At 46.0% G+C, this 14,665-nt stretch overlaps 2 protein-coding genes and 1 pseudogene across 5 annotated transcripts in view; 2 read left to right on the top strand and 1 right to left on the bottom strand.

Annotated features, from left to right (window-relative positions):
* WDCP (WD repeat and coiled coil containing) overlaps positions 1 to 1,071 on the bottom strand; it is a 10,379-nt gene extending 9,308 nt beyond the window's left edge. Inside the window, exon 1 of the mRNA XM_011356576.2 lies at positions 990 to 1,071. Within this exon, the coding sequence (XP_011354878.2) occupies positions 990 to 1,025 (36 nt within the window). The 5' untranslated portion in view covers positions 1,026 to 1,071. The remainder of the gene's footprint in view (positions 1 to 989) is intronic.
* Positions 1,072 to 2,568: 1,497 nt separating this feature from the next.
* Positions 2,569 to 12,143, top strand: FKBP1B (FK506 binding protein 1B). Of its 4 annotated transcripts, XM_023528541.1 has the most exons (5): positions 2,634 to 2,762; positions 3,374 to 3,575; positions 6,268 to 6,315; positions 10,347 to 10,459; positions 11,000 to 11,439. In XM_023528541.1, exons 2-5 carry the CDS (start codon positions 3,390 to 3,392, stop codon positions 11,061 to 11,063), a joined length of 411 nt encoding a protein of 136 aa, XP_023384309.1. In that variant the 5' UTR covers positions 2,634 to 2,762; positions 3,374 to 3,389; the 3' UTR covers positions 11,064 to 11,439. The 4 variants fall into 4 exon arrangements, with proteins under 4 accessions (XP_011354876.1, XP_011354875.1, XP_011354877.1 ...); XM_011356574.2 differs by lacking the exons at positions 3,374 to 3,575; positions 11,000 to 11,439 and adding an exon at positions 11,522 to 12,143 and having other exon boundaries at positions 2,569 to 2,762; XM_011356573.2 differs by lacking the exon at positions 3,374 to 3,575 and having other exon boundaries at positions 2,569 to 2,762.
* A 2,385-nt stretch (positions 12,144 to 14,528) lies between these two features.
* LOC111737615 lies at positions 14,529 to 14,647 on the top strand (annotated as a pseudogene).
* Positions 14,648 to 14,665: the final 18 nt, after the last annotated feature.

Below are 14,665 nucleotides of genomic sequence, written 5' to 3'. Positions count from 1 at the left end.
ATATTTATATTTTGCCTATAACTAACTGTATACCTGTTCGTCTCTCAACCCTCAGACTACAAGATAACTGAAATCAGGAGCCGTGGGTGTTTCAGAAAGAGAAAAGCCAACTCAATTAGTTCAGGGGAGAGGTGATCAGAACCAGGACCTAGTGCTTAATCTATGGCCATTTAATTCTTCTGTTTTTAATCCTCTTTAAAGGTAACTCATGGTGAGGATCAAGGGGCTTAGGTGAATTGGAACGCATTCAGCAGGTTTACACAGAAGTACATAACCTCCACCTTGTTTTCCTGTTTATGTGTTTCCACTACGAAATAATTTCAAGTTATTTATACTTACTTTTTAAAAAGTAACACACAAGAAAGGTAAAAGGGTAAAAAAACCAAAGAAAATTATGACTACATGTCTCCAGACTTTGTTCTATGCAGTTTTGGTTAAACTTTTTCAATTATACCGTACAATTTCCTATTACAATTTTTTCGCTTAACATTATATATAAGCATTTCCCATGTTATTTAAAAGTTTTGTAAATTACTTTTAAAGGCCACTTAATATTCACTCAGTGAAGTTGCACGTAATTTTTCCTCTCTATTGAGACACCTAGTTGTAGACTTTATCCTATTATAAATAACGCTGTGATAAAGGTCTTCACGCATAAAGCATTTTCTTCATTTTGGATAGCTTCCTCAGGATGTACTCCCAGAAGCGTCACTCACGAGTCACAGGAAATGTATTCACTCGTTTAAAGCCACCTCGGCTTGTCCGCATCCGCGGACCCTCGCACGCGGGTCCCCCACCATTCCCCCCATACTCTATGCACCCATGGGTGTCTTTCATCCTCCCCCCAAGAGCGGGTTCCTCCACTTCCCTCCTCGCCCACCCACAGACCTCCTACACCCGCCAGGCTGGGCAGCAGTGGAGACAAAATATCTTTAGTCTCACTGCCCCACAAAACACCTGCCTCCCCAGGGCCACCCCACCTCACCTACCAGGAATCCGAAGTCCGGCGCGGCTACCGGAAGCATCGACTTCAAGGCCTCTGATAGGTGAGCGGCGGTCGGGAAAGCTCGGCAGTGCCCCGTGTCTATTGGCTTTTCCATGTGTCACGTTAGGAGAGGGTCCGTCCCACCGGCCAGTAAGCTCTGGCTTTGTCGCACAGATCTCTGGGAGTTGTAGTTCCCATTGAAACTCCACCAACCGTAAACCCGCTACAGTTTCTTCTTTGAGAGGATTAGCGCCGTCCCCCACTTCTCACCGGTTCTTTTAGTCTAAGAAGGAGCTCCGAAGCCCTAGCGTCAACACGGTTTCTTAACTTTTATTTGAGGGGGAGGAGGAGTCGGGGATGGGAAGGAATCGAGGACCTCTTTAGAATATGATAAAAATTCCCCAGAAAAAAAATATTCTTATCTATATATTGGACTGAAGCCACTCCATTGACCTGTGCCAGTTACACACCCTTGTTCTACACGAACCCCAAAAGTGTCTGCCCAAGGGCTGGTGCATCACTAGGCTTCTTTAGACCAAGTTACCCTCCTGGGAACTCTGGGCCGCACCGTGGAGCAGCCCCTGGAGAATTTCAGATCCTAACTCTTAGTACAATTGATCATCTTTCTTGAACAACACAGCCAATCCTCCATCAGCGATGCTGATAACCCGAAGTCTCCGACCCAACCGCCTGGAACGGGGGAGGGTAGGGAAGTGGGGAAGAACATCTTTAGGGCCTGCTCTGGACACCTCTGCTCAGGCTTTTCCCCCCACGCCTATCTTCCACCGCCACTTGTTAGAATCATTATCTTCACATAATTTTTGGAACAATGCAGGGGAGAATGAGAACAAAAAATTAAGAAATTTAAAGTCTCATTCATTCTTCAAGCAAATGTTACTTCCTCCAAAAATCTTTGCAGATTCTTAGATCTCTTTTGGGTAGACGAACTCAAGGTAGAACACATTCGTTCACCCACAGCACGAATCACTGCACGCAGTAACTGTGTCTCTCTCTATCACAGATTAAGTTCCTCAAGGACAGCGATTCTGTCTTAATTCAATTGGTATCCCCAAGGCGCAGTTCTTTGCCTTGAAAAATGAGAACCCACCTCTGCGTGGGACAGAGCTACCTGGGATGGTGAATGAGGTGGAGAAAGGTCAGCAACGACCCTTTCCTCCCTCCCACATCACCCCCACTCCGCGCCCCACCCCCAACTTGCTGCTGCAGATCGGGGCAACCCAGCTAGGGCAGGTACCTCTCTGGTGCTTCCATAACGTTCTGAACCCCATGAGCGTGAGCGCAGCTAATTAAAGAGTTGGTTTAGTTGCCAGCCTTCCCCCTAGTCTGTGCGACCGGGTGGATTACCCAGAGCAAAGCATGTGTCGAACGGATGGATGAACAGGTGGATAGATGGATAGGTGAGTAGCCTGCATGCCCCTCAGCAACCTCCCCAGTCAGTGGGTCAGTGATCGTTGGCGTGGCCAGGCTGGGGGAGCAGCGGCGTCAGGGTGCCTCCTCCAGGGCCCCGCCTCGGCCGACCCCACCTTTCCGCGCCGCTCCGCCCCGCCGTCCCCTTCCCCGTGGCCCCTCCCCGCGCAGGTCCTGACTCCCGCCGCACCTCCTCCGGCTCTGCAGTGGCGGCGGGGAGGCGAGTCGGGGCGCCTGCCGGGCCGGGGCCGGAGCCGAGCCGGGGTCGCGGCAGCAGCGGGGACCCTCGGAGGCGGGGCCGGTGGGACTGCGATGGGCGTGGAGATCGAGACCATCTCCCCGGGAGACGGTACCAGGCGGCGGAGCCGGGGACGGAGGAGGGGTCCCGGTGGGGAGCCGGGCGGATGGGGGTCTGGTTTAGAGGAGGCGCGGAGGGTGCGCGAAGCGGAGGCGGGCCTAGGAGGGGGGCGGCGGGAGGAGAGACCACCGACGGGATCGCTGCAGGATTGGGAGACGACCCTCCGCCGTCCGCTCCGCGCAGACTCTCCTAGGGAACGAAGGCGGCGGCCGGGAGGCGGGGGTCTGCTGCCCGCCACCGCCCCGGGAGCCACGGGCTGCCTCTGCCGCGGCTGGAACCGCTCGCTCGGTTATCCGCTACTGATGATTTCCCAGGGCCAGGTTTTAGCTCCGCTTTTCCTGCCCTGCTGGGTGAGCTCTGGAAACAGGGGAAAGGACATGCTTTGGGGTCTCTCCTCCTCGGGGCAACCCCCTTCTAACGCGCGCTCCCCCCCACCCCCCATCGGGCCTGCGGTTGGGCGGCCCCCTGCGGGCTGAGCTGGAGACGCTGGAGGGACCGAGCCGGTCTGGGAAGGGAGCGGCGCTCCCCGCCTCTGCATCTCGCTTTACCCTCCCCGCCCCACTCCTCCTCACCGGCCTCCCGTCCGCTCCCATGGTCCTCAGTCTCGTCTGCAAACCGATGGCCTTCAAACTGAAGCCTCCGGCCCAGACCTCCGACCTGAGTTCCCGGTCGTCCATTTATCCAGCAGCTGCTCAACCTCTCCCTGCCCACCGATACTTCAAAGTCAGCAAGTCCGAAACAGAACTCGCGCTCCTCTGTGTTCCCTGCTCCCAGCCTCCGGGACTAACACCACTCTTTTCACAGGTGTCACCCTTGTATGATTGGGTCTGGATGGGCAAGGAATAGCCACCTCTTTATTTCTTAAACAAAACAGTTCAGACTGGAGCCCCCCATTTCTGCATGATATAACAGGCAAACTTCATGTCAGACATGACTGAGACACCCCAACCCCCGAAAATTAGAGGGCCTCTTGCTTCTTGGCCACTCCTTATCGAAAGGTAGTGGTCCCTAGGATCACCCCGCCCCCCTCTGGGGTACAGTTTCTTTGCTCTCGCTGGCAACGGTGTTGCTGGGTCCCAGGAAGCATATCCTTGAGGACTTGTCACCCTCCCGCCCACCCCAGGACACTGCCATAGAGCTCTGTGGTGGTGGTAGCGGTGGTGGGTGGTACTGGAGATCTCTTTTCTCTTCCCTTGCTCAAAGAAGCCTGCAGAGTGTTCTCTCCTATCCTCCCTCACTGGCAGCGGAACAAGGAGCATTTTTTCTGAGGATTAGATTTTTCGGGAAAGTCTAGAGGAGCTCTGGCCTTCTGCTTTCAGCCTCGTCTAAATCTTTGAGTGGAGGAAGCACATAAGGGCCAGGCAACTGTGCTGTAACCCAGGAGAGGAAGGCACGAATTAATATTTCAACACATATGCTGCTGTGCTGGGGAACGCCTGTCTTGGTTGAGCCCCACACCCAAGTCCTGTCAAGTCCTCCGGCTGAATATCTCTAAATTCCATCACTGCCTTAGTTCAGGCCACCATCTTCTGTCACCTGGATTTCTGCACAGCCTCTAAACTGGTCTCCCCACCTCCAGTCTCACCTCCCTGCTTCCATCTGGCCTCCTCACGTCACCCTCAGTCACATTCTACACCACAGCCTGAGGCCTCTTTAAAATGCCTTTTGACCATGTCGCTCCTTGGGCACAAAATACTTTAATGAATCTCCCATCTTCTTCTCCAGGCATACGGTGATATAACCAATCCCTTCCTTCCACACTAGAGCCTCATCTCTCACTACCAGTCCCTACCCCCACTACCAACATTTTTCTCCAGCTTTAGCAAGCTGTCTGCAAGTTGTTAAACACACCAGTCATTCAGCAAATATTTATTGAACATGTACTGTGTGCTGGGACCTGGGGTTACAGCAGTGAACCAGACAGGGCTCCCCATATGCTTGACTCTAGGCCTTTGAACATGTTGCTCACTATTTCCAGATTATCTCCTTTTACTTCCTGTTTCAAACTACTCATCTTTTAAGACCTCAGTTTAACCATTATCTCCTCTCTGATTCTTTCCCTGACACCCACAGCCGGTTAGCTGCTCCCTCCTCCATACACAGTTACCAAAGAGTTCTCTTAAGTGTCGGCTCAGTTGTTAGCCCTCCCAAGGCGTTGTTATCCAGCCCCATTCCTTTAAATTCCACCCAAATTTATATCTCTAGTGCAGACTCTCCATCTGCCTACTTGCAATATAAACTCAGATGTCTAATAGGCATCTCAAGATTGCCACCCGCTCAAATCTGTTCCTCCCCAGTCTGCCCCATCTCAGGAATTTGCTCCACTATCCATCCAGCCACCCAAACTGAAAACCGGAGCACTGTGCTTGACTTCTCCTTCTCCCTCCTCCTGGACCTCACATCCACTCCATTAGCATACCCCGTCGGCTCTGCTTCCGAAATATATCTCCAATCTCGTTTGCTCTCTTCTCTGCTGCCACCACCTTAATTCAAACCATCATTGATTTCCTGTCTGGATTACTGCAACAGGCGCCTGACCGTCCATCCAACACACAGCAGCCAGAGCAATCTTATAAAATCTTAATTCAGAATGTCATTCTCGCTTAAAACCTTTCAGTGGCTTCCTACTGCACTTAGAATTAAATCCAGCTACGCAAAACCTGACGAGGTCCAGCTCTTTTTCTACCTGTCTACTTCTCCCTCCCCTCTTTCCAGTCACCTGGCCTCTTTTCTATTCTACAAGTGCACTTATCCTTTCCTGCCTCATTTTTTTGCACTTGCTGCTCCCTCTTCCTTCAGTGCTTTCCCCAGCATTTTGCTCATTCTTCAAGTCTCGGCTCAGATGAGAAGACATTCTGGACCATCCTTTCTAAAATGGCCTATTCCATCGTATCTCTCTTTAATTCGTCTTTATAGAGAACTTATAATCTATAATTATCTTGTTTATTGGAGGGTTGTCTCCCTCCATTAGAATGTAAACTCCAAAAGAGGAGGGGTCTTGCCTGTGTTGTTCACTGCTGTATCCCCCAAAATCAGGTAGACCCGACTCGCACATAGTGGGTATTCAGTAAATATTTGTGAATAATTGTGTTTATTCATCCTTGATCGCAGTCATCATCCTGCATTAGAATCTATTATTTATGTGTCTGTTTCCCTAACTTCATCATAAGTTCATATATTGCTTTGTGTTTCTGGCACACAGTAGGCTGTTAGTGAATGTTTGTGGAATGGATGAAGGGAAGTAAAAGGAGACCTCAAAGAAAGGAAGAGAACTGGGAGAGAGTGGAGTCGAGGAACCCAAGAGAATAAAGTTCAAATCAAAGCCAGAGAGGTGAAGTGACTAATCTGGCTCACACAAGGCACAGAGCCGGAGCTAGAGCCTCCTTGCTATGGAAGGGAATGTGGGCCAGAGGTCATGGTCACAATCACATCTGAATATCCCAGGTGACTTTTTCTAATACCCTATTCATTCATCCACCCTCATGTCTCCTTGCAGGAAGGACATTCCCCAAGAAGGGCCAGACGTGTGTGGTGCACTACACAGGTAGGCCTCCCTTCGCCCTCATCGGTTCTGCTCCCGCCAAGGCAGGCCTCTCCTCTGATACTCCTCTCCAGAGATGTCTGCTCCCCTGGATCAGGCCCAGAGCTCAAGGCAGCCAAGTCTTCCTCTAACTAGCTGTCCCCCTACTTCTCCCAGCCAAGCCTTGTGGGAGTGAGAAAGGGGGCTTGCACAGTTAACTCCTTCCCACTTATACTAGAGACCTCTGTGGTGCCAGCCTCCAATTGAGCCAAGCCCCTCCATTCTTCTTCCCTCTGTTGCGGACAGGGTGGAGCCCAGGCCCTCCTATGTCTGTCTGATATTTGGAAATCCCTTCATACAGCTCTGAGAGCCCCGACCCTCTCTGCAGACTTGCTTTTCATCAGTATTATTGTAGAGGAGGGTGGCTACAGTATTATTGAAGAGGAGGGTGGCTTCCTCAGAACTTTTCTTTTTTCAGGAATAGACTGTTCAATTCAGTCTATTATTGAGCACCTACTGTGTGCAAGATGCTGTGCTAGGCACTGGGGGCACAAAGATGAAATGGGAGGATTCCTACCTTTTGGGGGGCTGTGGGGACTTGGGGCGGATAGGCAAGTCATCCAGAGACTCTGGTGCATTGTGTGTGTGGGGGTGGCAGTGCTTGTCTCGGTGCTTGGGAGCTGGAGGAGGACCCCACATCTCTGCTGACCCCTCTTAGATGATCTGTATTGGAAGGCCAGGTGGGCTGAGGAAGAACATTCTAGATGGAGTTCCTGAAGACTGCTGGCAGGAAGATCACGAGCAAGTGTTTGTTCTAAGGGGGGAGGAAGAATGCTCTGCCTTGTGACCTGCTTCCCAATGTGGCAAACCTGGTGACAGCCACTTAGCAGACAGCAAGGCCAGTTTAATTCCTAGGACATATTGAGATGGGGCCATTTTTAGCAGTTCTCCAGGCCAGTGTGAAGTGCCAGGTTAATTCTAGGCAGACAGTGTGGGTATTTCTTCACTGCTGTGTTGCTGGTCGCTGACGTCAGTGGGCTGGAGCTGTGTTTTATCTCCCAGTGATCTGGCCTAATTACCATGAGTCTTCTGGGGCCTCTGACCTGTGTAATTGATTTATCTGTTCTACATGTTGCAGACGATCTGTACTTATCAAGTTACTGAGACCCCGACATCCTTTTACAAAGACTTTTCACAATACATACGAAGAGGAGGCAACATGCATTAAACACTAACATCAGCCACGAGTGGCTCTGTCTCATCAAACACAGCGGGAGGCTGTGTGGGACTTTTTCGTAAACTTTTTAAATTAAATATAAATACAGTAGAGAACATAAATCTAAGATGTACGGCTCCATGAAATTGTTCAAAGTGATCACTTAAGTAACCACCACCCAGATCAACATATACATTTCCAGCACCCCCAGGAGTAGGCCTCCCACCTCCTCCCAGTCATTGCCCCTCCCTAAAGGTAACCAGTGTTCTGACTTGTGTCTCCATGGATTGGTTTTCCCTATTTTTGAACGTTATGTAAATGGAATTACAGAGTATATACTCTTTTGTGTTTGGCTTACTTCACTCAATATTATGTCTGTGAGACTTATCCAGAATGGTTTGTTCTTTTTTATTCCTGGACAGTTCATTGTATGAATATACTACAATTAATACACCACAATTTATCCTTTCTACAGCTGATGACTATTTGGACCATTTATAGTTTTGGGTTATCATGAAGTATTGCTTCGAACAGTCTTGTATGTCTTTTGGTGCACAGCTATACACATTTTGGCCGGATATATACCCGGAAGTGAAATTGCTAGGGCACAGGGTTTTTCATGTGCTTATTGGCCATTTGGATACTCTCTTTAGTCTGCTCAAATTGTTCATTAAAAAAAAATTAGGTTGTCTGTCTTTTTGATTTAGAGAAATTCTTTATGTATTCTGGATATGAGTCTTTTGTTGGCTGTACCTATCTCAAACATCTCCCATGCTATGGCTTGCCTTTTTTACTTTTCTATTGGTGTATTTTGAACAGAAGGTCTTAATTTTCATTAAGTTCTACATATGTCTTTTCCTTTATAGTTAGTACTTTTTGTGTTGAGTTCAGAAATGTTTGTCTATCCCTAGGTCAGGAAGATATTCTTCTATTTATTATATCGTAGAAGCTTTATTATTTTATGTCATATTTAGGTCTATGATTCATCTGGAATTGATTTTTATATGTGAGTGAGGTAGGGGGTCAGTGTTCATTTTTATCCATGTGGATTTACAGTTGACCTAGCAACATTAATCAAAAAATCATCCTTTATCCTTTGCATTGCAGTGGCACCTTTGTCAAATCAAGTACCATACATGTGTGTATATATATATATATATACACACACAGACACACACACACACACATATGTATATATACATATATATATGGGTGTTTCTGGACTGCATGGTTTTGGCCAAACATGTGGCAGAAGATAACTGTATGTGAACTGAAGTAGATTAAGTCATATGAAACCTGAAGAAATTGGGGAATGAGAAAGTCAGTCTTTAAATGGAGTGTGTGAATGTATGTCATAGTCATATATGTAGTAGTCCAAGTATGTGTCTATGTGAATGTATGTAGATTTGTGTATCTAAATATTTTCTTAGCATCTGTTTGGCCATCAGAATTTTTCTTCTGAGTGCGTGTGCTTAAGCGCATGTGAGCAAGCATGAGTATCTCTGTGTATCTGAATAACTTAGCAACCTGTGTGTATCCATGAGTTTGTATCTGATCTCCCTAGTATCCATCTGTGTAACCACAGGGTTTTCTCCTTTGCCTGATTTAGTACCCAGGGTAAGAGCCCAAGTTATTCTATCCAGAAAGTAGGTGATGAGACTGTCCCTTGCGTACATTTAAGTTGTAGGAGCTAGGATAAAGAATCATAGATGCTTAGACAGACACTAAGCTGGCCTGGACCTCCCATGTTAAACATGACAAATCCACGAGAAAGGAAGTGATTTACCGAACTTCACACTATGAGCTAGTGCCAGAGTGAAGTTAGAATCTAATCTTTGGACTTACAGGACCGTCTTTCTTTGGACCCCTGTTGCCTTTTGTTGTGATCCAAGGGCTGCAGGAAGAAGTTTCGGAACAGCATCATTTACAGAAAGTCTGATCTTCGAGTCAGTCACCAGTAAGAAAAATAGAAAAGCAGCTCTTAGGCCTTAGGTAACTGGACTGAGACAATGTTTGTACATCAGGGATGACAAGGCATCTGATGCTGGAGGGATGCTCCAAGCTACTAAGATAGCTTGTAAGGTATTCCGGGTTCACACAGCCCTTGTATGGGGTCTGGAGGCCACTACTTACTGGCTGGGTCACTTTACACTGTTCACTGGGACCTTTGGGTCTTGCACGATGGGGGAGCCTTGAAAAAACCAGGTGAGGACTCAGCCAAGGAGGAAATGCCTGGGAAAACATCTTCAGGATGAGGAAGTGACCCCAAAATAGTTGTAAAGAGCAGAGGTATTTGAAGAAGGTATGACCGGAATAGGACATGGGGGAAGGGGAGGAAAGGGCAGAACAGAGGGTTATTGGGTAGGCAACAGCCAGATCTTGAAGTACCTGTTTTGCCATGTAGGCATTTGGATTTTGCCATGGGGGGCTATTGAAGTATTTTAAGCAAGGGAGTAATATGGTCAGATATGTGTTTTAAAAAATCATTCTGGGTACAGTGTGGAAAATAAAATGGAGAAATAAGAGTGGAGCAAAAAGACCATTTAGAGAGTGTTCCTGTACACCAGTGAGACATGATGGTGACTTGGTGAAGTCCCAGGGTGGTGGTAATAGAAATGGAGAAAACAAGTGATTCCAAAGATATGTAGGACATGGCGATAGGCTGCATGTGGGGTAAGACAGTAGGAAGAATCCAGGTTTACTGTTCAGGCAACAGGACTAATGGGGAAGATTGGAAGAAGTCTGTGCAGAACAGGAAATCCATTTTAGACATTTTGAACCTGAATCAGGAGTTGACTCATGACCACAGCTCTTTTCCCTTTTATTCTTGCTTTCATAGGAATGCTCCAAAATGGGAAGAAGTTCGATTCATCCAGAGACAGAAACAAACCTTTCAAGTTCAGAATTGGCAAACAGGAAGTCATCAAGGGTTTTGAAGAGGGAGCAGCCCAGGTAGGATGAGGATCCTCTTTAGGGGGGATTTGAGGAGTCAGGTGTCTGGGCTCAGCACTCTGCTCTCCAGCTGATCACAGACTGCTACTGTTTTGATGCTACTGCAGGGCATGACAAGGCCATCTAATTTCAGTCCTGGCTTTGTGTCCCCACCCCTTTTGTTGCCAGCCTGACTCCTTTGTGTCACTGGGAATTCCCATCCCAAGCACGTCCCCCCAGGATTGCTCAGCATTAGCTGGGGAGGCCTGTGAGCTACCAGCTGTCCGGGACTGAGGAAGAAGAGTTGGGGTAGGGTAGGCCAAGGTGTTTTTTTTTTTTTTTAACTTAAAAAACAATTTCAGACTTGCAAAAATGTTGCAGAAATAGTAGCATTCCCATATGCTCTTTACCCAGCTTCCCCAAATGTTAACATTTTATGTAATCGTAGTACAATGATCAAAACCAGGACGTTAACATTGATACAATACTATTAACCAATCCATTCCAATTTTTGAGTCAGTTATTCAAAACTTAAAAATTGATTTTTAAAAATTTCACCAGTTGTCTAATGCCATGCCAGTTCCTGATGACTGCTGTGATGAGTCCGGGTTCAAGCACTCCGTGAAGTCATATGATACATCATTTAGAATAGTTCTCTTGGCCTTCTCCACCTTGTTGTGGCCTCTAATCTCTAAACCTAATGAACTGCTTCTGTCACCTACTTGAGTGTGCACATCCATGTGCTCTTTATACACTCTCCTTAGGCTTCTTTGGAAGAGAGTGAAGAACAATCATGAACAAATGGAAGTGTTGGACATTACACTAATGGCCAGCAATGATTGTTGGATGAATAAATTTGACACTGTGGAAGTTATTGTCCTACAGTCAAGTTTCTGCTATTCTGAGGCAGAATCTGCATGTGTTACAACCCTTAGCATAACTTCAGTGTGCCACACATAAAATCATCTCAGATCTTGTTACCATGAGGATTGTTTGGGAAAATGCCATAGTTATCTTACTTTTTTCTTTTAAATCAAGCTGGGTCCTCTTTCTCCTCTCCCCATCTGCCCCCATCCCTGCTAGATGAGCTTGGGGCAGAGGGCGAAGCTGACCTGCACCCCTGATGTGGCGTATGGAGCCACGGGCCACCCCGGTGTCATCCCTCCCAATGCCACCCTCATCTTTGACGTGGAGCTGCTCAACTTAGAGTGAAGGCAGGAAGGAACTCAAGGTGGCTGGAGATGGCTGCTGCTCACCCTTCTAGCCTGCTCTGCCACTGGGATGGCTCCTCCTACATGGGGCTCTTGATCAGTGTGCTAATCTCACTGCCCCGCGACACTATTCATTCTGCCCAAGTTGCCCTGTATGCGTTCGTCATTGTTCACGTGCATCTTTGCTTGAGGAAACCTCGGTTGCAGCTCAAAACGTTTCAGGTCGTGCATTTTGCGTGATGCATGTAGTAGCCATTCCTGATCACAAAACACAGATTTCTTGTTCGCACAATCTACACTGCCTTACCTTCAATTAAGCCAGACACACAAGGTGCTCAGACATGAAATGTACATGATGTACTGATGTACACAGAGGGACTTGAGCCAGTTACCTTTGCTGTCACTTTCTCTCTTAGAAATTCTGTTGGCTGCTGAATTATAAAAATGTCCTCTTTAAAAATGACATGTAAAATAAAGGCTCTGTGCTCGACAAATTCCTGTCCATCATTATTGTAGGTAGGAATTGCTATAAGGACATGAGCCATTGCTCTTGGGAGGAAGAATGGAAAAGAGCCTTCCAAGTAGCCAGGAGAGTGATAATAAATTTAACAGCTATGATTTATTGTACATGCTGGGCCTCGTCTATATATTTTCAAATTAAATGACCACTGATCCTCTAAGCAGTCCTGTGAGGTAGGTATTACTTGTCACTCATATTGCAGGCTCAGAATTCTCCTAAGTAACTAAAGGAATATATTGTGTTCAAATCCCATGGCCTAGCAATCAAATGTGGGATCCTAGCATTTTGTGATTTTGCAATCTCTGCTTGTTTGAACTTAAGAGGGATGAGCTCGCCTCACCCAGATAGAAAAGAACACTGTGCATCTAACAGGAGAAGGGGTGTTAGGCCTTGGAGCCACACATTCACTCAAGCTGGGAAGTTACTTTTGATAAGAATGTGTGATTCTGAGCTTGTTTTCACATTTACTTAGTTTCATCTAGATTTGCTCTAACTTACATTGGGTAATTACTTCTGAGAAGGTATAATTCTGAACTTGTTTCTACATATACTGCTTAATTTTATTGACATTTACTATAAATCATGGGAATTCCCAGTTAGGTTTTAAAATCAGACCACTTATTGGTATGGGTTGTCTGTTCATCAGAGGAGCCTGGGGCAGTGTGGCTAAAAGATTTTTCTTTTAGCTGGCATAGGCGAGAAAAGCTTTTAGCCATAGTCAGGGTTACTCAGTCAGTGTAACAGGTACTGTTAGACTCCTTCATAGACTCTTTGATACATGTCACATGATGTCATATATATGACGAGAAGCCACATCATTTTGGCTACTTCATCTACCCCTGTGGTCTTCAGGAAGTCCTGGCTGTATTCCTCCGCTGAGGACTGAGGAGTTAAGAGGCAGTGCTTTAAGATGGAGAGAATGAAATGAGAAAGGGCCTACCTTGTTCTTAATCACCCAGTCCCCGGACTCACTTCTACTGTGGGACTAGATGAGTGTTTTCTGGGGTGTTTCCCTCAGAATGTCTTAGCACCCAGCTTTCTTTGATGACACAAACGTCTACGATAATTTCTCAGAACTCGGCCTGTACAAGACATCTCATGTTTTCTGCTGTGACACCAACAGGATAACTAAAAATGGCACCAAGAACCATTACAGGTGTCCATTATGCAGTCATATAAAAGATCTCAGTCTCAAGTGTTTATAGCTTAAGTGATAAAAGGAGACACTCAGTAAGAGAACCAAAACAAATAAACAAACAAAAGAATGCAAATACCTATTGGCTAGCACCTAGAGAGATGGATACGCTAGACTGCAGGCTCTGCTTTACTGATGCTCTTAAAAGATGATACAGAAAATTATGATACGAAATGCTAACATGTTTGGACACTACCGAAAGTTGTTAGGCAGGAGTGTGATGATGAGATCTATGTCATTTCAGTCATTTTAAAACTATCAATCAATACATTCTCTAGTCATAAAAAACCTTTCCTAGAAACTCAAACTTTAACCTAGAAGAATGTAAAGTAACTCTGGCACACAAGTGTATGCACATACACATGCATGGACACAATCATCTCTCGTACCCTGAAAAGAAGTTTGAAAATCTGAGCCTTAGATGCCCAGTGCAGAGAATCGATCGTAACCGCATCTTAGCACACAGACTTGACACAGAATAGGTCCTTGATATTTCTCTTTTGAATTAAAGTTCTTATAACCTACCTGGGACAGGCTACAAAGCTGTCAAAAAACAATTAGAAAGAATTTTTTAAACTTAACTTTAGGTAATGAAATTCAGCTAACAGATATATTAACCCAAATGATGGATCGGCCATAACTGTCAATAGTAAGAATTTCCCCTTGTTATTAATGTAAAACAATTATACTACAGGCAAGCTAGTCTGCTACTTAGACATATCACACTATAAATATGTCTAATTTGTTTTCCCCCTCACAAAAAAGTCTTTTAGAAAATTATTTTTACATTTGTAAATACCTAAAGGAACACGATGCATTACAAAAACTGATAAGGAATTCATAAAAGCATACATAAGAACATTACAGCTGTGGCTTTGTCATCTGCTTGCCCTTCTTAAAAATGACTACTCTTTTTTACAGTGCTTTCAAAAAGCACTCTGACATAATAAGACAATTATTTCTTCATTTTCAAGAGTAAGCTTTGAAAAGACAGCACAGAAAGTATAAAATAGCCTTATTTTCTTAAAGTAATGATAGACTTAAAAGCTAAATGCGTTAAAAAAGAGAATAGAAGTGGACATGGTTCCATAGTGTAGCGATTAGCATGTCTGTTTTACAAGCAGAAGGTCCTGAGTTCGCGCCCCAGTGGAGCCACGGTCCATGGGCTACAGCCATGCCACCCTGAACACGCCCAATCTCGTCTGATCTCAAAAGCTAAGCAGAGTCAGGCCTGTTTAGTACTTGGATGGGAGACCACTTAGGAAGACCAGGTGCTGTAGACATAAAAAATTAAAATAAAA

Source organism: Pteropus vampyrus, unplaced genomic scaffold (genome assembly GCF_000151845.1).
Source record: "Pteropus vampyrus isolate Shadow unplaced genomic scaffold, Pvam_2.0 Scaffold28, whole genome shotgun sequence".
NCBI classification, from domain to species: Eukaryota; Metazoa; Chordata; class Mammalia; order Chiroptera; family Pteropodidae; genus Pteropus; species Pteropus vampyrus.
This window is presented reverse-complemented; position numbering and strand designations above follow the sequence as displayed.